General features: G+C 38.7%; 1 protein-coding gene across 1 annotated transcript in view; it reads right to left on the reverse strand.

Annotated features, from left to right (window-relative positions):
• The window catches only part of cdh2 (cadherin 2, type 1, N-cadherin (neuronal)), a 55717-nt gene that overhangs the window by 7038 nt on the left and 25295 nt on the right, over nucleotides 1–23384 (reverse strand). The window contains exons 3-14 of the mRNA XM_041992911.1: nucleotides 12791–12999; nucleotides 9675–9842; nucleotides 8627–8782; nucleotides 7249–7393; nucleotides 6797–6969; nucleotides 5654–5791; nucleotides 4971–5156; nucleotides 4177–4430; nucleotides 3395–3537; nucleotides 2121–2354; nucleotides 997–1230; nucleotides 604–743 (exon numbers count right to left, since the gene is read on the reverse strand). Coding sequence (XP_041848845.1) covers nucleotides 604–743; nucleotides 997–1230; nucleotides 2121–2354; nucleotides 3395–3537; nucleotides 4177–4430; nucleotides 4971–5156; nucleotides 5654–5791; nucleotides 6797–6969; nucleotides 7249–7393; nucleotides 8627–8782; nucleotides 9675–9842; nucleotides 12791–12999 — 2180 coding nt within the window. The remainder of the gene's footprint in view (nucleotides 1–603; nucleotides 744–996; nucleotides 1231–2120; nucleotides 2355–3394; nucleotides 3538–4176; nucleotides 4431–4970; nucleotides 5157–5653; nucleotides 5792–6796; nucleotides 6970–7248; nucleotides 7394–8626; nucleotides 8783–9674; nucleotides 9843–12790; nucleotides 13000–23384) is intronic.

Raw genomic sequence — 23384 nt, forward strand, 5'->3', positions numbered from 1 at the left:
GGTGCTTTGTGAAGTGTATGGCAGTGTTTTTCTATCAAAAAATATAAAAATGTAACCTAAGAAATAAATTTAGGTTATATTCTCTCACATCAGCTACATAAGAAACTGTCCAGGAACCCCAGGTAAAACAAAGCAGTCTTGTTTCTGATGCTCAGTCATGGACACATTCTTGCCTGTATTAAAACATAAGAAGGTTAAGTAAGTTTACTGTAACCAGTGAAATGCCCTGGTCTTTCATTTACTCTTGACCTAACTAGGAGATAAACTCTTTTTATAAATATGTGTGCAAAAATCATTAAGACATGATTTCCATACATATTTATCTAATAAATTATCCCACTTAAAACTCAAAATCATGATTGTGTGGGTTTCATCAGATTTGCTTTAACGCTGCCTTGCAAAACAACCAACCGCCCCCTTAATTGCCAGCCAATGTTTTTTTTTAATGTTCTGACTGGAGCTCTAAACAAAGAGAAAAGACAAAGCAACAGCCACAGTCCTTCCTTTAGGGAACTATATGCTACAATCTCTTCATAGTGAGGTGTAATAAAATCTGATTTAGCAAAAAAAGCTTTAACAATGTGTTCCACTCATGATTCTTACCTGATCCTCCTCTCCTCCACCTTCCTCATCATACTTGAGGATGTTGTCTCTTACATCGTCTTCGGGATCGATAAGAAGCTGTTTGGCCTGACGCTCTTTATCACGGCGCTTCATCCACACCACAAACATCAGCACAAGAACTGATAAACAGAAGAAGAGAGAGAGAGCTCGTATTATAAAAAAAAATATATAAAAATAAAATAAAAAAATAATAACTTGCAGATTTTCATTGAAATGTAATCCGATCTAATGTTTTAGGGCTTGGATGTGGGCCTGATCAAGGCTATCTTTGATAATCCTACAGTAATCTAGTGATATCTCGGATAGCTGTCTTTATAATCCCTGTGTACTCGTGTGATGTGCTGTTGGAGAGAGATGCATGCAGACACTCACTGAGGAGGATGATGATACAGAGGAGAATGGATATGATGGCGCCTGTGCCCAAACCAGCAGCCATGATGTGCTGCTGGTCAGTGCAGTCTCCATTAATGTCGCACTGGCACACTTTAATCCTCAGGTAGGAGGTGTTGGACATGGGCAGGTTGCCTGAGTCGGTGATTATGATGGGGATCTCATAGATTCCACTTTCAAGGAAGCCAATCCTCATGCTCACCTGAGCGTAGTCACCTGAAAGATAAAGAGAAAGAGTTAGTGGCCTGTGGTCGCTCTTTGTCAGAGGAAATGTATAGCATTTAGAGTAAGTGATTCTAGAAATTAAATGACTCTTAATATAAACACAAGAAGTTTCTCACAGGGGATTAAATCTAAACTGACAAAATAGTCACTTGTATAGATGGTGTTCACAGTGTGATTACACTCCTATTATTACAAATATGCAGCATAAATTCCTACCTGGAAGTTGCATCAGTATATCTAATCCAAAACATGGTCAGGATTTGGATTTGGAGCTTTAAAATCTACTGAATACCTTCTGATAATGCTGCTTAGGCTAAATTCCCAGCTGCGATAATCCAAATGCCATTATCCTATTAAGATTTATTCACTGCATTTCAACTCACTATCTAATAGCTAACAAACAACAAATGACTTCTTCCACTCATGGTTTTATTTCAAATTAGCATAAACAATTAATGACTGTTTGGTAAGATTAATACATTACCGTGATGTCTGTTTTAACTCTGAAATCTGCTGTGTGTGATATTGTAACATATTCAAAATCATTTCTTAAGTGTCACGCAGACTGATCACAGTTCAGTCTTATAAGCTAAACGACAACCTGCAGAGAAGTTTGTGTTTTTTGTTTTTTTTTTGGTAAATACTTTATTATTAAAAAAAAAAGCAGAAACTTATCTTCTTTCACTTCAGGGGTACCAAACTTAAACTTAAGCAAGCAAAGGCCAAAAAGCTGAATCATCATCTCTGACATTTTATCCTGGCAACTGCAATGTGAAGATTAGCCTAATCTCATTAGTACAGGGTTTTGATACAGGACAAATGGTCCAGTATGAATCTGACTAGGGTTTAATAATTATATTAAATCATGTTCTGTATCTCACCGCTGACTCTCGTTATGGTCCAGTTCCTCCTAACGTCAGAGGGCCTGTGGGCTAATTCAAAAGCAAAAGGCCCGGCATTTGGGTTCAGATCTCCGTCAAGTGCAGTGATATTGATGGCATTTGGCTCTGGCTTTTCACATATTTCTGCCTCCTGTGGGGACACCTTGGGAGCATTGTCATTGATATCCAGCAGGTAGATCTGAAGAGTACCTGTGCCACTTGCTGGTGGCACACCTGCATTGATCATAAAATGACACACATACACACACATTCAGCACATACATATTTATGAGAAAAAGAATTTCTAAAAATTTAAATATGGAAAGAAATGTATGCTACTGAAATGGCATCTTTCATTCTGCAATTGTTATGCAGTCAATGGAGAAGAGTAAAGTATGGAGTTTATTCTTTGGATCTCTAAATAGCTATTTACTCTAGTGGGAGAGGTCCCATACCAACTGCATACTGATCTGAACATTTAATCTCAAATGAGAGGGTAGACTGAAAGGGTTAGATATCAGAACATTTGTGGTGTGAGTGTGTGTTCCTAAAGAACGTCTTCCTGACGAAGGACACAGGCTGGGAATACTAAAGCAGACAAACAGAGCCCACTGTCGTTCCCTCTCAGGCTCCTCTATGTATTCACTCAGCTAAGAGGCTTTTTTATCATTCAGGCCACGCTCAAAGGAGCTAGTCATCCAATCCTGACCCATTAATGCTGAGAAACCTCTTTATTGGTAGAGTTTTTAAGCCTATTGGCCTACGCTATGCCCCGTAGAACAGGGTAAACCTGAACAGAGGTAAATCCGCCAGTGTAGAGAAAAGGTGAAAGCATCCACATGCTGGATGGTTCTGGGATTGCTAGCACATTAACCTTCAACTAAGGTGGTCTGCAATCCAGACACACCAAGTGCCAGGTACAGGGTTGTCCTTCATACTTAGAGGACAATGTTGTGGCTGTAAATTAGACTGATTCTTCTATGGAAATGGCACATTTATGCACTGGCTTGGGGGGTGGGGGGGGGGTTGCATTCTGAAAGTGGTCAGAAGGAAGCTGTGTGTAAAACTAAGCTCTGAGAAAAAGACCACATAATGTTTATTTCATTAATCCTCTTTCTATTTATTTTTCATTTTTGAAAGGGACCTTGAATAATGGCCTGAGAAGGTGCTTGTTTAACAGTCTGCCTGAAACACCTCAATCATACAAGCAGTACATCATAGAAGCTCAACAAGGTATTTTTGGCTACTCCTGTACCACTTAAATGCTTACATACCGCTGTCAGAGGCCAGGAATGTAGCATTGTACAAGCTGTTCCTCACATAGGGAGACTCTCGGTCCAAAATGGCAATCGTTGAGATCCGACCAGTGTTAGGGTCAATCCTTAGCCAGTTGGCTGGATCTGAGAGTTTGGAGTATCTGATGCATGAAAAAAAAAAAACAACAACACAAACATTTATTATTTCCATTTCTAAAATGATCTGTTCCTAATCTCATTAATGTACACGAACAGTTTACAAGGTTCAGTTTTGTTTTCTGCAGTAGAAAAATAAAGGAAATTCTTGTCACCATTTCCAGTTTGGCATTACTCTATGCTAAAGTGCTTTATTTGTTTACACAGAATAAATATTTCAGGCATCATGCATTTTACATAATTATTCCAACTTTTGAGAGCACTCTCACAGGGAACACCAAATGGGCTTCTTCTTAATAGTGTCTCAAAATAATTTGTAGGACAAACCGTAGAATTAGACTTTTTTTCTCTTGAAGGACTGTTTTCAAGCAGATAAATACTTCTAAAGCTAAACCGTTGCTGTTTAAATGATATATAGGTATGAGATTAAAAAAAAATACTGCATGTTTAGTGGCATCTGTACAGGGGTAATTCAGAGAAGAGCTGTTGTTTAACATCCAACTTAAACTATCATTACATTTTTCTCACACACACACGCACACAGTGAGTAAAGCATCACTTTAATTAGATTTCTACATCTGTGAGCTTGAGTCTTTTGAAGATGTGCAATATTTCAACCAGTTCCTTTTTCCTGTAAAACCCACCTGATGGTTTGCTGCATGTGGCGATCAGGATCCTGTGCAGTGAAGGTGGTCAGAGTCGACTCGGGCATCATCCCCTCCTCCAATTTAATGAGTTTGGGGTTGGGCTCAAAGTAGGGACTCTCATTGACATCTATCACTCTGATGGAGACGGTGGCAGTGGACTGTCTTGGAGAGTGGATGCCTCTGGCCAGGGGAACCTCATTCTTCGCTTCCACTGTCAGCACATACGTTCTACTGATTTCATAGTCAATGGGCTGGAAAACAGTTGGAGAGTATACATAGAGTGACTCACACATAAAAATGCAAAATACAAAGAACCCCCTAGCATTTTTGGCTGTCAGGTTGATCAGACCTGAAATCAAAGAACTAAAAATAATTATTACTCATGTCTAAAAGAGGATGAGATAAAGAGAGTGAACCCTGTGGTGGGGAGCTCAAGAATCCACAACATAAGAACTGGTCTTATAGTTGTGCAGTATAGTGTGTTAGGTTTTTTTTTTTTTTTTTTTTTTTCCCTCCAAATGGCCTGAATTTTTGTTTTAAATAGTTAAACTATTTTTGTGTACTGCAAAATTTAATATATACAAATTTCAAGCAATTTTTTTAAACAGATTTCTTAATAGACAAATACAAATTAGTCTTTGTAGAAAATGTGCAATAATCTTTGTGTTTTTATACTCCAGTTTATTTAAATTCTGTGTTTGAAACCAGTTTCTGTCATGATAAAATCTACCTAACAACTACCTGAGCTGTGCATGTGGATTAAGGGGTGGAGTTTGTGGAAGAAACCTTACCTTGACGACCGTTACCAGGCCCTCATTAGTGGTTGGATCAGTGGGCACTGAAAACCTGCCAGTGGGGTCGCCCCCGGTGATTTTGTAGACAGCGTTCCATGCTGGCGTGTTGGGCTGGTCCTTGTCAGTCACCGTCAGGTTAGCCACAATAATGTTCACGCGGTTCTCAGGCACCTCGCCAAAAAACTGCATGAATAAACCATGAACGAACAGAGCAATGAGCTGTTAGTGATACTGCAGTGGCAGCAAAAGAAAAAAACCAAAAAAAAAAAACCACCAAGCCCAGTCTCTCACAGCACAGCAGGACCAATCCTGGGTAAATAGACATCTAAGGTAACTTATCATGTCGTCATGGTCATCTCATTCCCTGTGCTCCCCTGATAGCACTACAGTAGCATTACAAATTTCAGTGATTCGTGAGCGCAGTAAGTGCCTCTTTCACTCAGGCAGACGTCCCCATAGTTGCATGTGTCAACATTTGGAGGGGATATAACACTGTACGCATGGCTGACGACTCGTATATCTAAATGGCTTCAGAAATGCAGGGCAAGCAGAAAAAGGTAAGTGAGCAGGACTGATGGTTGAGTGCATATATCCATGCTAGGGTGAACTGTAGGTCCTTGTGTGCTCTTGTTATGCTATAACTACTGTGTTGGGATCTCAGATAAAAGCTTGTTTCTTACCATCTCAGCAGTGAACTCGGGTGGATTGTCATTAATATCGGTGACTCTGATGACAGCAGTGGCTGTGTTGGAGAGGCCATACATGGGATTTCCCTCCATGTCTGTGGCTTGGATGATCAACGTGTACTGAGGCACTTTCTAGCAGAAGAGGGGGAAAAAAAAATATGAGAACATTCAACGGCATCAGAAGATCTACAAACATAATCCATTCTTAGAGCTGTTGGACTGTAGGTGAATTTGCAAATGTCCCATAATGAAAACACAACATAAGTTAGAATAGTGCTGGATGTGTTCTGTTATAATTAAACAAGTCAGACCCTCTTATTTATGATGGCAAACAGTGAGTTTCTCATATAAATCAGATTTCTTTCTTATGGGTTTATTTAAGGTTGTGTGTGGATGCCGGAGAAGTGCACCTCTACAATATACACTATCGCAAAGCAGAAAAATGACTCTCTACACATTAAAAACCGCTCAGGTGATGGACCAGTTGCTAGGTAATGAGAGTCGGGCAAATTACTTTCATGGTGGCAACTGGAGAACATAAAACGGTGGCCCCAGGGTGGAAGTGATTGAGCAGCCACCTCATCCAGATTGCCCTCACTAGAATTGAACCAATGAGCTCCAGCTGTATATATCATTTTATATATTTTCCTCAAACAACCATGCAATCCCAATTAAATCAAGAGTGGTAACTTTTACAGTATGGGGAATGGAGTAAAAGAAGACGCAAAAAAGGGGGGAAAAAAAGAGACAGAGAAAGTGAGAATGGAGGAAGATAAACATTTAGCTGCTCACTGATGCACACTGCCTCCTTGTAAGACTAAATAAGTGTGAAACAGCCAAGTCAGCTTCTACTTCTCATTTAGTTGGTAATAAGAAAAAATTTACTTTGGCTCATTAGATGTAAGACAGTTTAAAAATTAGCAATGAAAGCCAAGCTGTTATCATAATTTTAAAAACCCACAGTCCATTTATGTAAACATGGAAGAAGACATGCTTATCTGGAGCACGAAGTACAGGAGGAAAAATAATCTAATAGATGGCCTTGCTAATGAAAGTCAGATAAACTGCAATACACAAAAATGTGACCTTGAAGTCAATGAAAGATTGGGGTGGAAAAGGGTGGGGTGGGGGGGTTACCTCTCTGTCCAGGCCTGCCGCCACTGTGATGATGCCGCCGGTTTTATTGTTAATTGTGAACATATTGGAGGTTGGACTTTCAGGATTCTGGGACAGGATCTTGTAACGCAGCATGCCGTTTGCAGTTTTGGGGTCATCTTTGTCAAGAGATGTTACTGTCATAACAAATGTTCCTTGGGGACAGAAAACAAACAAAAAGACAATGCAATCACCTCTTTTTTTATTCTTTTACCAGCAATCAAAACTCATAAATTGAACGATTACTGCTCCACTGAACACTGTTGGATTTATAGCTTTGTAATTCAATATTTTTCTTCTTGACCTTAAAATACAGTGGGTTGCTTTACAACAGCAGATACAACATTGACAAGAATGACATCAGCACTCTTTGATCTGTCAACCTTAAGGCAATATGAGGTTATGACTTCACAAAAGATCATGGAGTATCTTACCTGGCTTGGACCCTTCTGGAACAGTGCCGTTCCAGATCTGGTGTGTGAACTCTGGTCTGTTGTCATTCATGTCGATCACATTGATCACAATATCAATAGGGTTTTCAACCTGGTTGCCGTTCAGGTCTACTGCATGAGCTCTCAGCTGGAGGAAAACACAAACACATGTGGGCTGCAGAACTGTTCAAGCGAGGATTAGTCTCAGCTGTGAAAACAATATGTCAGGACAAACCACAAACCACTCACTCACCGTCACCCATTACATTTCTGTGATAATCAACCCCACAAGCTGTCATTAGCAATCTTTAACTTTGTAAGAAGAGAGCTGAAAAGGCTCCGAAAAGGCTCTTTATTCAGACCAGCAGAGCTAAGGGAGGATTTTGTTTTTACTGAGGATATATCTCTCCCCCTTTGCTATCTCAGCAAGTACATGCTGCAAGATAAATAATTATTAGATGTAGCAAGATACCTGTCACGGACAGGAATAACACAAAAATTGTGCCTATTTTTTGTGAACGTCTCTAATAACAGATGTATCCCAGGGTGATTTACATCTCTTTATATTTATCACTGTCCAAGTAATCCTGTTGTTTTCCTTTTTGTTTCATGAGAAAAAGGTCTACTGCCTGCATCTTTTCACACCTCAAGTGCATTTATTCCCTCTGAGAGAATTTTAGTTCACTGATATTATTTCAGTTTGATACCATGTACTCATACTCACAAGATTAAATATAGCTGATAAAACAAACCCCGAAAGCTACAAAATAACAAAGGATTTACATCATACCGTTTGTCCCTTATGTTTCCTGTGGAGAGTACTTAAATTGTAAATTGATTGCTAAATTACACGTTACAACATGGTTTGTGTACAGAAAAATGATGAAGAAATAATGTGTGAGCCGTTCTATTGTTACCATTTCTCACAAGGTTTCTATAGAACAAACTCTTAAATTTGTTACAGAAACCTTTGTGACCTTCTTAGATAGCCTGGATAAAAATGCTGAAGAATGTCATTTTATTTCAACAAGTCTTACAGTTTGTGTGGAAGTACATTTTTAAAAGACCATTTTCACAAAATGAATAAAGCAGCTCTGAAGCTGAAGGTTACGATGATGTATCCAACACACAATTCACGTAAAATCCTTTAAATTCTCAGACGGATAAGTCAGATTTCCTGGGAGACTCAGGTCTTTATCAAGTCTCAGGGTACTGTTTAGGCTACACATGACTCTTGAGCACATGCCAGCTGGCAGGAATGTACAGCACTGCCGGGAAGAACATATTTCTCCTGGTTTAAAAGCCTGATTAAATATTTTCAGGTCAATAGGAAATTTTGAAAAAAAAAGGGAGATCTTGTTAACCGTTTTATCCGACTTACGTGGAAGCTGGAAATGTGCTCTCGGTCGAGAGGTTTGTTGACAGATAGCTCTCCAGAAATTGGGTCGATCATGAAGATTCCGGTGGGAGGCTGGTCAGCACCAGGGCCTGTCACGCTGTATCTTAGAGACCGGTTTTTGTCATGATCTGATCGGATCTGTGGGTGCAGAGATTTAAAATTATGCGTCAAATTAAGGTATTAATTTTACCTGTAGCTATATAAAACCGTGTACAAAAAAATACTTAGAATACATGACTTCTAAGGGTAATAATTTATTTAACAGTTTCTGTAGAGTTTAAAATTAAGTCTCTGTATGTGCACAGAGGTAATTGAGTGTCTACATAATATTGAAGTTCTGTCATGGCTGGACTGTCTATCCTGTTTGCCGTGTAAGCTGAGACCCTCGGTGCCTACACCGATGATCCATTCTGAGCAAACAGACCATTTCCTCTCCTTGATATCACCCTCTAAAGCCTAGAATCATCCTTTCGAATATAGCCAGATTAAGAATAAAAAGTACATATGGCAAGCACAGGATTTAACAGTGCGTGAGGAAGTAAGCTTAATGTACTGAAAAAGGATCTTCTTCTTAACTGTCCCAAGCAATGCTTGTCCTCTGCCAGCCACCCACACATTGCCCTGACCATAGAACTGCTGTAAAGAAATTCAGAAACACCTATCTTTGAACCTTGAAAAGAGGAGTTTGATATCTAAACAGTGAACCAAGGAACAGTTACGTTGGTGAGCACTTTAGATTTCTCACTACTTCTAAATAATGTCAGGTTGTATGAGTACACACTGCCTTTGAACCAAAAGATAAATAGTAGAGAAAGGGGGGAAAAAGCAATAAACTTTAACAAAGTGCCGTAATACGAGACATTTTATTCAAGGCACAAGTCTCATGTCAGTACCCTCTGACTTGGAGCGCAGAGCATCAGGGAAGTTGTAATATCAAGAAAAAAGAACTAACTTTGAAGCTGGGAAACTGGTGGGTGGGTGGATGAGTGTATGTGTGTGTGCGTGCATGCGACTGAATCAAATACATTACCCGAACAAGCTCTTGTGGGAATGGGCCTCGTGAGTTCTCTGGGACATTGATTGGGGGGATGACCCAGTCTCTCTTCATGCGTTTCAGTTGGCTGTCCATGTTTCGTGATGGAAACACTATTTCCTTTGAATCCTTGGACATGACTGGAGGGGCAGCAGCTTCCTGGACCTGATGAAATGAAATGATTTAGTGATCACACCAATGCTGTAAAGTATGAGTACAGACATTTTTAAAGACCCGGGAGACAAAGCTGTGAGCATGGCAGTTCTGATCTGTAGGTTGATTTGCTACAGACAGAAATATCTTAACATTTTCACAGATTACTGTGGAATTTTTAATGACTCTGGTACTCTGCTGACTTCATCTTTAACACCACCATGACATTTATGATCTAAACAACCACTGGATGAAATTACGTGTGATAAACAAAACGAGTCATGATTATTTATCAGGTTAATCGATGACCCTTAACCGTTAGGTGATTGACAAAGAAATGTATTGTGTGATGAAAGAACAGGCTGCCATTTCCAAATTTTAAATCAATTCCTACTCATGTCTGTTCAATCAAACAACTCTTTCTGTTATAACTTTCTTTGCATTTTAAAATAAATGCCTTGAAACTCTTCTATATTGCTGCCGCGACAGCCGCACACCTCCAGCGCTGGTTTTCTTTAAATGGCAGACCTCTTCTTATGTCCTGATAAAACACACCCACACAGATAGACCAGCTTCCATAATGGATCTGCCATTCTCCCTCAGCTATAATGAATGAGATTTGAAACAAAGGAGGATGGTACCTGAAAGCCAGACACTAAACACGCAGATGGCTCAAATTGGCTATGCAGCTCCAGAGACTGAGGTGACTGAAGTACTGCCAGAGAAAGTTAAAATAACCTTGAACAAAACAAGGCGGGAAGGAAAACGGACGAAAAAAAGCAAAATGCAAATCTTTCAATGTCAATAACTAATAGCTAAAACTCTTTTTAGTCCTTTGAGCCAAGCGCTGCTTGCAAATATCTGAACATAGACAGCTTGTTGGGTAGCCACATTCTACAAAGTACTACAAAGTGACTTATGCAAACACAGAAATTAATTACCACTTCTTCACCTTATAACACGACCCATATCCCCCACTCCTCCTCCTCTAACATCTGGGGAGCTGTCACAGAGCCTCCACTAATCATGTTTGAAATCCGATTATACAGCTTTCACACACTGAAAATGCAGAAAGGCATGTGGACAGATAGTGAAGGAGCATGCCTCAGAAATATCTATTACCCTATTAAAAAGGCTACGAGTGAGACCAGTAATTATTTGCAACTTGTGTCTGGAATGATGAATGGCATGGTGGGTTCCTTCGGCCCAACACAAATCCATCTCTGGTATGCTGGAGGTCTGCACCCATCCACACTCTCCGAGCACTCTCCATCTTCAGACTAGAAGTCTACTTCAGAGTAACAGAGAGTGTTACGCTGAGTGATGGCCTGAGTGTTTGTGAGAGTGTAGGAAGGATTATATGTGTGTATTTGCCCTTTTGGAAAAGAAAAAAAAGTCTGTCTTTGAGATTCTGAAATGTTCTGTCCTCTCAGATAGCGGCACAACTGAAGTTCTAATGGAGATGGAGATAGTGGACAAGGAGGTATGCACTCAAGTTAATGAGGATATTGTTTGCTTGTCATTGATTAAAATCTTTCCCAAGGCTGGTGCATTAATGGCGCTATTAAAAAAAATACAATTGCTGATGTGATTAAGAGATGCGTGATGATTCATGACAATAATTATGCTGTGGGGGAAGATAACCGCTCATGACCTCATAAACATGCAGGATGCGAAGAAGTCAATCCCTGATTTCATTATGAACAAATCAGGGAAAAATAAAGCAGCTCTCAACAGACACAGACCAGAGTTTAGTTAATCACATGTATATACATAACACCGATGTATGACTTAAAATCTAAAAAGCAGCAGCGAGTCCTTATTTACCTAAGGATACATTTATCTTTTACCAACTTACAACAGTGAGTAATGGTATCGTTAAAATCACATAATACCTGCAGGATTTCCAATAGTAAATGACTGTCAGCAGCTAATGGTATTTCAAGAAGCCATGATATCATTACCCACAGGACGTTTAATTTTACTTCTGCATCTGCAGCCCTGACACATATCTGTCACAAAACCTTAATCTGCCTCCACCTTAAATCTTTGTGCCCACCTTTCCTGAGATTATCTCCTGTACTGTTGTTTAAGTACATTAGAGGGATTAACAAGAAAAGCACATTGGTTTTTGTAAAACAATCACGATTATTGCACTTGGGGGTGATCAAGACAGCAGAAGGCTAATGATTTAAGATCTTACAGCAATAATTACTAACATATGCACGTAAAAGCTTGTTTTTAACCCGCACAGAAAGGGTTGGAATATAAAGTAAGACAGCTGAAAGTAGCACATGCATATCTGTGTGTGTAAGGAAGCCACTGAGTTTAAAGCTACAGATATCATCTAAATTTGCAGTCTCACATAATCCACTGCCTTTAACTAAGGTTTAACTTCTACAGTACCAGAGTCTTTACTCCACTTTCATTTCCCAGCTACAAACCAGATTAACATGACGTGCAGTGTTTTGTTTTTTTTCTTTTTTCATTTTCTGTGGTCTTCCTCTGATCCTCAGGCAGCTACAATGACAACATATGACCACATTGTCATTCTAACTAATTGTAGTTGACTGCATAAGGCATCCAGTGGAACTGCTGGAGTGGCACTGTGCCGCTCACACAGATGCTTCCTATCTTCTAGCGCTCTGAAAGAAGTGTGTCCCCTTTTGAATGATAACGCTATAACCTCAGAGAGTTAAACTTTATTAGGAGCTATTCTGCATCTGCTCCTGCTTTCTTCCGACCATGTCGAGTATGTGTGCGTGCCTTGTAAATTCACACATTAAGTTTTACTCAACAAGGATCCATCCATTCTCATTGAACACCTGCTACAATTTAGAGAAGTACTCATCCATGAATGTTCCCTAATCAGTGGAAGTTTTTTGACTAGGGGGAAAGTGATCAGTCAACGTTTCATGGCAGTAACAGTGAGACAACAAACAAGTCAGAGATGTATTCACCTGTGTGGGAGATGTCAGTCTGACTTGGGCCACCCATTGCTGCTGAGTGGCGGCGTCGCTAGCCTTGATTAGCAAAGGTGACTCGGGAATAGTGGTGCGCTGAAGAGTCCTGGCAGCATAAACTACTCCGTCGGCCTCTATCCGAAAGTCAAATGGATTACTGCATTCAAACCGCACCAGACCACCTCGACCACAGCTGACAAACCCCACTGTAAGAGAAAGAAATACACAGATTTAAGTACAAATTAGCCCAGTATCAGGGAAAAAAGTAATACAAAGGAGAAGGAAGACAGGCAGCAAGACAGAAGGTCCACAAAGGTTTTCTGATTCTCCTTCTCACTCATACATTATTCACTTCAAGCTGTGCCCCAATAGTATAACTCAAAACAGGTGCAGTGGAGGAGAAAGATGGAGGGAGAACAAACTTTAGAAAAAAGAAGTGGGTTTCTTAAGGCCTATTAAAGAAAAACAAAATAAACAACATCCAGAAACAATCCATTTGAAAAGTTAATTCATAAATTAGACTAGTCTAAATGATTTTGAATATTAGGCTTGGAACAGAATAAAGAAATAAGAGAATTTTTAAACATTTCTATTTCTACTGGAGGAGCCTCATTTCGTTTCCATCTAAGGCTATTGCATGCTTGCTTTGTCCCCCATGACATACAGAGATATCTTCTGTGGATGACTACAATCCCCAGCTACTTGAGAGACAGATGTGAGTGTGATGTTTATTTCATAAGCAAGTACACACAGAAATCCAAAACTCAAGAACACACATCCAGACACAGCAGACAGGTGGCTCATGGGGGCTCGAGTCCCACAGGTGCCTCTGTGGCAGTAGTACAACATCAGTTCATGTTACAACTGAGTGACAGTGCAGCCCATGTACCTCATGCATGCACACACATACACAACTAACCCACACACATACAGTTGCCTCAACAGCTAAGAGCTTTATTGTGTGATCCTTTAGTGTGGAAATGTTTTCCTGAAAGCCCCCCTTGTGTTTATAGCATATAAAGATCACAATGTTACCATATATCCTTTGTATGGAGGCTCTGCTGAAGCTGCAGTGAATTATTAAAGCAGATGTGGAATTACTTAACAAAAAGCCTTGAAGGTGGGTACCTAATCTTCCTTTGTGCAGCTACCTTGGGGACCCACTGATGTCTGCACAGCATCATCTGCACTTGGAGAACATCGATTTCCCCTGGGCAAAGATACAGTAGACCAGCTTGGGGTCTAAAGAAAACTAGAAATGCACCACATCCTACTAGTATTAAATCTCTCAGTGATGAGAATGTTGAATTTAAAACATTTCTTGCAGATGTTTTCAGCTAGAGGCGCATGGTCTCAGGATTGAATTAGATGTAAAGGGAAGCAGAACCACTTCCTTATAGAAAAGGTCTTAGTGAAAGGCAAAAATGGAAAAAAGCCAGACATGCCTGCTATATAAACTTGAATGTTTTTAAATATGAGAAGCAGAATGCAAGTAAAAGCAAAGCGAGTAAAAGAATTAAAAAAAAAAAGTGCAGTTGCCAAGGGAATGTTTAAGCGCAATCACAATGTATTCATCCTGATGAATGAAAATAACCTTTTTCTCCTTTTTCAGAATCTAAACCCAAAAGGGTCCATGCTCCACATTCCACTAGTGTGCTCAAAGATGTAAACACCAGCAAAACAAGGAATCGTGACTGCAAATAGTTTTTTTCTTCTTTTTTAACTGCAGAGCTGTCATTCAACCAAATGTTGCTCAACAGCAAAAACTAAATAATCAATATAAGAGAGCCAAACGTTTAACAGAGACAGAAGATGACATCTCTCTTCTAGACTAAAATAGACTTTATGCTGACCATCTCCTTCCTGGCTACTATTGTTCAATTACCCTTGTACAATTATTATTTTTTTCTCTTTGAACCTGGCAAGGCCAACATCAGATGGATGACGGTCTCTCTCTGAAGGTTTTGCTTTAAAGAGAGGTGCCTGTAAACTCAAAGCCTTCAGGCAATCACCAGCCATCTCAAGTCAGGAGCAGATACCCAGACAGGGGTAGAATACAGAGTAAGGGACTGTCAAAATAAGTCACAATGCAGCAGAAGACACTTCATAGATTTAGGAAGCTTCAAAATGTTCAAGGTGGGTTAAGTCTCAGTCACACAATTTTGACAAAAGTGTTTAAAAGAGGAAGGCTTGAGGCTATTCTGACAAGTGGTGCTGATGCAGTAATTAATATGTTAATAAAAATATTAAGAAATAAACCGGTATGAGGTTGGTTAGTGCTTGTTAATGATGAAAACTAACTTTTTTTTTGGTTACTTCTGCATTCTTTCAGCTACACTAGCCAACCCCCTCCTTTCTTTCTCGTTGTACTGAGGGACATCTAACTCTGCATTTCGTCAATAAGTCGCAAGTAGACACAGCAGTAAATTAACATTGACTTGTCTGAAAGAAAGAAATTCTACATTTTTATTTATACATACACACATTTATTTATATATATATATATATATATATATATATATATATATATATATATATATATATATATATATATATATATATATATATATTCATTCTATGACTGTGTAGTAATGCACTGAACACTAGCATTCCCTTGCGAATTGTTTGAGCCCAAGCCTTTTCAAGCTGTGAGCTCCAGCTCTTTAACATTGTCTGAAATTTTCCATCAGGACTCCTCTGAGAGCCTCTTCAACAGTCGGGCCCTACAGCAATCACTAAAACTCCCAGCAGGCACAACCACTTCCAATGATAATGAATGGGAATGTCCTGCATGTGTCTATTCATTTCTCATACTGGCTCTGGTGGCTTATAAAGCCTTAGGAATGTGTAGCCTGGCACAGCTGCAACATATCTATATCTTCATGTTTGGGAACCCCGATGTACAGGGTCAAATGAGATTTAAGTTGCCACACCCTATCACTTATGTAGCCATGGGCACAACAATCAAGGCTGAACTGGACAGAAATGTTGATGCAGCACAGGGAACTGGGGGGGTTGGGACAAAAAAAAAAAAAAAAAAAAAAAAGAGAGAGAGAGCGAGAGGGAAACAAGCATGTCAGCAGAAAGGCCTGTCCGACTAATGCCCTGCACCGGGGCCCAAAATTACCTCCGATTCAATGATCCTATTCACAGCTTGGATGCACCCCCACCTCTTGCTGGACAACACAAAAACCCCCTCTAACCTCTCCATAGTGCAAGAGTGCCTCTCTATTGTCCGCTCATCACGTGATAGCTCTAACTCAGACAGACACAAATAGTTAGGAAGAGAAAGGGAGAGGCAGAGACATACATTTAATTTGGAACATGGAATGTGGACTCCTTGACTCCACAGAGACAAAAAAAAGCTCCACAATCTCATTTCAATGCCACTACGATTGAGTGGACTGAAGGTCCTCTAATGTGCTGTTAATGTGACAAGACTAAAATGCCTCATGTGAGATCATCCCGACATCCTATCATTCATTCCAGAAAGTGAGGTCACTGACAGTTGAGAAATATTCAGCATAGGTGTTTCATTGGTAGCTGCAGATAAATGCATATCTGCTCAAATACCCCTGTGCAGACACCCCCACCCCATCCACCAAACACTGCCAAATGCTCCAACACCCCTGACAAAATGCATTACTCACAAATGAATGTGACCAGGTTTAGTATAGTGGCCTGCCCTTGGCAGTGAGACAATGCAATATGAAGCAAAGGCACCAAATGAATGTGCTGTGTGAGACATCCATGCCAACGCCACTGTTTATAAGATCCTGTTAAGCCCCACTGAAGCTCACACTCTAGTACCTCAATTCAAACTGCTGTGATATGAAATTCTAATCCAGGCCAAAACTGGGAGAAACACATTCAATTATAGTCAGCATTCACCGATAGAGAACAGACTTTGGACCCAACCACAAAAATATCCCTCATAGCATATTCTGTAATTGTCCAATTATTGTATACTTTGCTAAAAGCCCAATGCACCAATGAAACACAAAGTAAGATTGCTCCTTGCAGGCAAAATTGCTCATCCATATTTTAGCACAGGATATTTTTTTATTTCATTTTTATTTATTTAGACTATCATTATGGAAACAGGAATGGCATGGTGATGTGGTGGCCTGACAGCATGAAGGTTGCCGGTTCAGCTGGTGAGGGGTTCAAACAGTGGCCTTTCTGTGTAGAGTTTGCATGTTCTCCCAGTGTATCTGTGGGTTCTCTCTAGGGACTCTGGTTTTCTCCCACCGTCCAAAGACATGCATGTTAGGTTAATTAGTCACTTTTAAATTCTCCCTATGAGTGTGTGTCAGTGGTCGTTTGTCTCTCTGTGTTGGCCCTGTGATAGACTGGCAACCTGTCCAGGGTGTACACTGCCTCTCCCCTGTTAATTGCTGGCATTGGCTCTTGTTCCCCCAGACCCTGAATTGGAATAAGCAGTATAGAAAATGAATAAATGAACGTCAAGGCTGGTAAATAAACAAAGACCACAGACTACTTTTAAACCGAATACATCCTATCCTTCCTAATTATAGCCATGTTGATATAAATACCTAAAATGACAGACTCTTAGAAAGCTTTCTAAAAGGAAAGTTTTTTATTTTTTGTTTTCTGATCTAATGTAATGAAAAAGAATCAGTCCATTTTACCAATATATCTGAACTAAAAGGGTCACTTCTGACACTAGAGACTGAAGATGCTTTTTGTTTCCAAAAAGAGACGAGATGAAGGTATATTTCTGTTTTCTAGGAATAGGATATTCTTCAGAGAAACTAAACAGTTTGTAGCTGAAGCTGGAATCTGGCAATGATATGTCTTTTTTGCCAGACTAAAGCCTTGAAGGCATTTTACTAAGGCACTGCACTTCAAATGCACAGCATTCCATGCATTTATAGCAAGGCCTAAAATATGTTAAGGGATCTGCATAAAAAAACATACAGTATTTGTACTCCGTTCAGTGTCTCTTCAATTAAGAAAACCAAAGAGGAATTGCATCAGTACATAAACATGTAAAAAGCAGCTGAATGCAGTGACCAATCCTCTAGCATTTGGTTTCCTTCTTAAAATTGTGGGCTCAATTAGAATTATGGAGAGGCCCTCAAAGAAAATGTATTGATACCACCTTTCCTTATCACAAACACCCACATGAGTACACACAGAAACATAAGCACCAGAAACATCTGAAAAGCTAAATCCATTCACGCTTGCTCAGTCTCAAACCCAGATTTTCAAGCTTCTTTGATCCAGCAAAATGGCCCTAAGGAAATGGAAACATTCTTAATTTGTTTTGATGTTTGATTTTTTTTCTTTTTGTTTTTTTTTTGGCCTTCAACACTTGCTTTTCTATCACATTTGCAGATTTGGTCATTTATTCTCCCTGGATACAGCAACTCATCTAGTCTTCATCAACCAGAAAAAAATTTTTTTCTCTCTTTCTGTAAACTTTTGGTTGTGTTTGCTACAAACGTTTCATCTTTGAACTGAACTTCTGTAATGGCTGCCCCATGCGTCAACTGACTGTTAGATACTCTTATTACAAGATTGAGCTAAAATTCTAGTCAAATAGAATCTACCACTGATCATCTCAGGCTGGTTAAAAAAAAAAAATCGTATTCCAGCTACAAAACAGGATTTCTATGAAAAGTAAAAAAAATGCACGATAGTTGCCTTTCCAATAAGAAATATTTGCCGTTTGAAAATTAGCATTCTCTTTGTGTTAGCAGTGAATGGGAAGAGCAGGGCAACATTACAATTATTCTCAGGCTTTGTTGGATAAATGAAGAGATTCTATGTTTTCCAGCATGCTGACAGTTGGGCATTGTGTGGATTAACGTGCCACTGGAGCTGAGAACTGATAAGGCTAAGCTACATCTCCGCAGTTATCAGCACAGCTACCAGGATTTTATTCTGGGAGTTATTGAGACGAGTGCCTTGTTACACAGGCTTTAGGGGGGCATTAAACTGACCACATTGTCAAAATGTCAGATGCTAATTTGTCATTAAGCTTAAAAAAAAACTAGAGAGGTGAGGCTTGCAGTGAAAGCTGTTATATCAACACATTAAGATGACAAAGATGTTCAAATGTGGCAGCTTTGAAATTCACCAGAAAACCTGCATAAAGATAACATGTCCCCTTGTTCTTTCACATTCATTCTCATTTAAGCTCAAAGGGCAAAAAGGCATTCTTCTTGAGAGATAAGCTGATTACTGTAAACTGTATGATATAGCATAATGTTGTGTAAATATGTTAACATAGCCCCTTGCATTTAAAACATCCTTTTCCAGTCAAAAGAACCTCATGCATCTAGCTTACGTGGAATGGGGTGGATATCTATGCTGTCAGATGTTTCTGATTAATCTTCATAATCCAATTCACATTATAATTGCTAAAATAAACTAATCATAGGTAAGGAGCCAAAGGTGGTTAGGCACTGAGATGCCTCTTAAAAATCAGAAAATAATGGGTTATTAAGGTGTTTGCATGTATCAGTTTTTATCGTTTCTGTATGACGGAGGCCATTTTATAGTGATCATGCACCACTGCGATACACGTTTTAGGAAATGCTCCACTGCACTGTGCATCTATTACTGCAATGCCATGGTGCTGCTACAAAGCTATCTCATGCATTTTCTGCAGGACAGAAAGTTAACTCATCCTTGAGCTTCTAGATGGTTGAGATATAACCATAAATATTAATCAGACAAGGATTGCTTCCATTCATTATTCATTACTCTAATATTTTAAAAACGGCAACTTCAAGTGCTTAATTATTATGCATCGTCTCATTTAATAAAAACCTCAACAAGTTGTTGACTAAGAAACACTGACCATGTCTGTTTCATCATGTCAGCATTGCACCGGTTAAGACAAATGAAAATACAATAGACACCCTGATAAATTAGATAAAAGAGCAGGTCTTTTAGAAGTTAATTTGTATTTTGGAAGTCAACACTTAAAAGACAAAAGACAAAAAGAGAAAGCAGCTGACTGCTAAATCAGCTAATCATAACGAACCCCCCACCCCATGCCTGTGGTTTCAAGCTGAGCTGATGTTTTCTGAAGAGGCTGATCACGAGGGCCAGGCACTAAAACTGCCTCAGTGCAACCTGTAATGTGACATTATTAGGGTCTTTTGATCTCCAAAGCATAGACTCAAAGCTATTTAGTTCTTCCCCTTGATCATTTATGTCTAAATACCATCATAAAAATCAAAGAGACAGAAAAAGAGGCAGTGACCAGAGATGGGATAACCTCTGCTGACATTTTCACTGGGTCTTGCAAGGCTTTTTAATCACACCAGCATAGTGGTTTTCGACTTGTTACTGAGAGAAAGATACTGTATATCCCTCTAATCAGAATTGTGTCAACATTTCTTTCACAATTTTAATCATTTTATGTTGAGGGAAAAGCCAGAATTATATCTAGTCCTAAGACACATGTATTAAAAAGAGCACTGACTAAAAAAATTTGGATTTTTAATACTAAATACAGTTAGAAACACACAGAATTAATGAACATAGAACACATTTCAAGACAGTTAATAGGCAGACAAGACCTTTACAAGATGAAAACAAACCACACACTTAATTAAAACTTTGACTTGCACTAGACAAAGGTTGTGCAAATGAATGTTCAAGATGACAAAGCCATTTCCCGGGAGATTGACCACAGAGGAAGTCAGTTGTACATTATCGGTTTTGATAAGATTAGAGAAGTAGTTTTTTTTTTAGAATGTGATTAAATTCTAACAAATTGCCTAACCTCTTATTCAGCATTTGATTGAGTTCATTTAATTCTGTAAGGAAGTCGATCCAGCCACCATAAATAAAAAAACCATGATGTGTGACAAGAGGAGATGGCCGTGTCTTAATATGTGACACACCCTGTGCATATGTCACTATATTCAACACCTTTAAGGTTTCATTAAACAGCAAATACCTAAAGCAAATACAAAGGCAACGACATTATTTGATATTCAAGGCAATCTACCAAGATAGTCAGTTCAGTGAGTTATATTCCTGCATTCACAGGTTAAAGCAACAGGCATAATAGGAGTAAAAAAAAAAAAAACAAAAAAAAAAAACATTTCATTTACATTTAAAAAACTGTTGCAAGAAAAACTCCTGTTTATTTATACAGAAGAGTATTAGGGCCACTGAAGAAAAAAAATTAGAATTCTGAGAAAAAAGTCAGAATTTAAGTTTATTTATGTTGTAAAAGAAAAGAAAAAAAAATCGATTAAAATTGGAAATCGGATTTGGTTTTATTATTAGGCCATATCGCCCAGCCCTACTTAATACAGTTGAAATAGAAGAGTTATTTGAAAATTCCCCCTAACAGTTCTCATGAACATATGAAATAGCTGTCATGACCAAAATACGTTTTTGTATGATGTTAACATATATATTGTGTAAAGTATTTTTTTTTCTAACGTGAAGGTCTACTGAGATCGGATCTCCTTTTTCAGCCAGCCAAGTGGTTGTAATAGGAACTACGTTTTTTGGCACTCTAAATTTGCTTTTTACTTTTATTCCTCAGGCGGCAAATTGGTTTACTGGTTCCGTCTCATAGTTTCCTCCCTGATGTAATCTACAAGATTTGGAGTAAATTCCCACAATGTTTTAACAAAGGTGGAATCTTATTTACCCGTCTAAACTCAGATAATGCTGGAGATAGGCCGTGAACGAATATGATTAGTATGCGTTTATGCAAATTAATCTCTAACCATATTCTTTAACAGTGATGACTCTACATTAATAGACAGGCCAGTGATTGCTCATGAAAAAGGCATGATGTATCCTCCCTGCCTTCATAGGAAATTAAACCTGTGCCTCTTTTGCATACCTCTGTTGTCAATCAAATCCATATGCAAATGAAAAGCTCAGGTAAAGACCGACACACTCCACTGCATCCAATTACAAACCTAACCACACACACAAACATGCCTTTTTTGTTCATTTTCATTCTATGTCCTTCTTAATATGCACACATACATGTGTGCACACACTAACATACATATGCAATCTCCTTTTAACCTTATTTGTGCCCAAAACAGAACAGGAACGCAGTTTCAGATATTTTTTAAAGTAGGGAGTGTCTGCAGAAAGAGTGTTTCCCTCACCCTATCACCTATAACATAAAATGTGAAATTAAATTAATGGAGATCTGAGACTGATCCTGAGGTCATTATGTCATGGGTAACACACTCACAAGTTCATGCAGATTTTCAGAGAACAAAGCTGATGAAATTCCAGCTTCTCTGCCTTTTACAGGGAACAGAGAAGGAATAAAGAACAGGCATGTGAATCCTGCTTGGCTGGGAAACAAAAGCAGGAGACAAAGGAAGATGAGGCTGACAGCCTCTGGAGAAGACTATTATAAGACTGAAAGAGACAGAAGCAGCACAAAAAATATTTTCTGGGAAGCACATACAATATATATACCAAACTATGTTTTATTTCTAACACCAAACTGTAGACTGTATCAATGCACAATCCAGAGGAAACTGGATATAATTTCCCAAGAGGAATCGTAGATTTGAAACTTCAGAGAAAACATACACGACTATAAGGAAAAAAAAGTGGAGGCAAATCAGTCTTTTGCTAACGAGGCCATAAAGGCATTTAAATGTTTATCTGTTTTTTCTTTCAGAAATTTACAGTAACTTGAGTCATTGTGGTAGGCAGACCATTACAGCCACAGTTAAGTATTATCCTCATTTCACTTACGTTAACAATGCGACACATCAAAAGATGATTTAGCAAAATAAACTAAAATATGGATATGGGTTTCAAAATAAATTATAAAAACCAAAAAAAGATTAACAAAAAAAAAAAACATCAAAACAATGACAAAAAATTAAGCTTCTTCAAAAGAGAGGGACTGGGGCAGCTTCCTGTTCACAGTATGTACATATGTTGTTACACATTTAAATCAATACGTGTCAAATTCTGCTTTAAACACAAATATATAATGCTAAAGGAAAAAAGAAAAAAAAAATCATAGAAGAAAGATTAAAGATTATTTCGATGTTCCGCTCAAAAGCTTTCACATTAGCTCATACGTAGCTTTTCAGACACGTGACAGCTTGTTATGTGCTGCAACAGCTGAAGAAAGCAAACAGAGAAATGTAAGCGTTTGTATGAATATACAAACACTGCCTTGGTGTGTCAAGTGAACAGAGTTTTTTTTTTTTTATTCCTTTGTTCTGTGTTGGTTCATTGAAACACCAAACCACAACTGAGATGCATCCAACTCTGACCTGCTGGACCCTCCTCCACATGGAGTTCGTACTTTAAATAGATGAGCTAAGTGGAATAAAAAAAAAAAAAAAAAAAAGAGGCGGAGGAAGTTTATTCATTGGATGGATGCTAATGAAAGATGTATCATTGCAAAGAAATATATGGCCATGCGTCTCAGGGCTTTTTTTTTTTTTAATTCTAATTCAATATGATAGCGCAACCTGATAACATCCAAAGAAAAAATCTTTTTTTATTGCTTCTGGTATGTATTCAGAGATTCATCTATCTAAGATGGATAGAAAGTTTCTGTTGTATTTTACAGGGGTTTTGTGTAACACTGTGCTAT

This window comes from Melanotaenia boesemani, chromosome 8, assembly GCF_017639745.1.
Source record: "Melanotaenia boesemani isolate fMelBoe1 chromosome 8, fMelBoe1.pri, whole genome shotgun sequence".
NCBI lineage: Eukaryota > Metazoa > Chordata > Actinopteri > Atheriniformes > Melanotaeniidae > Melanotaenia > Melanotaenia boesemani.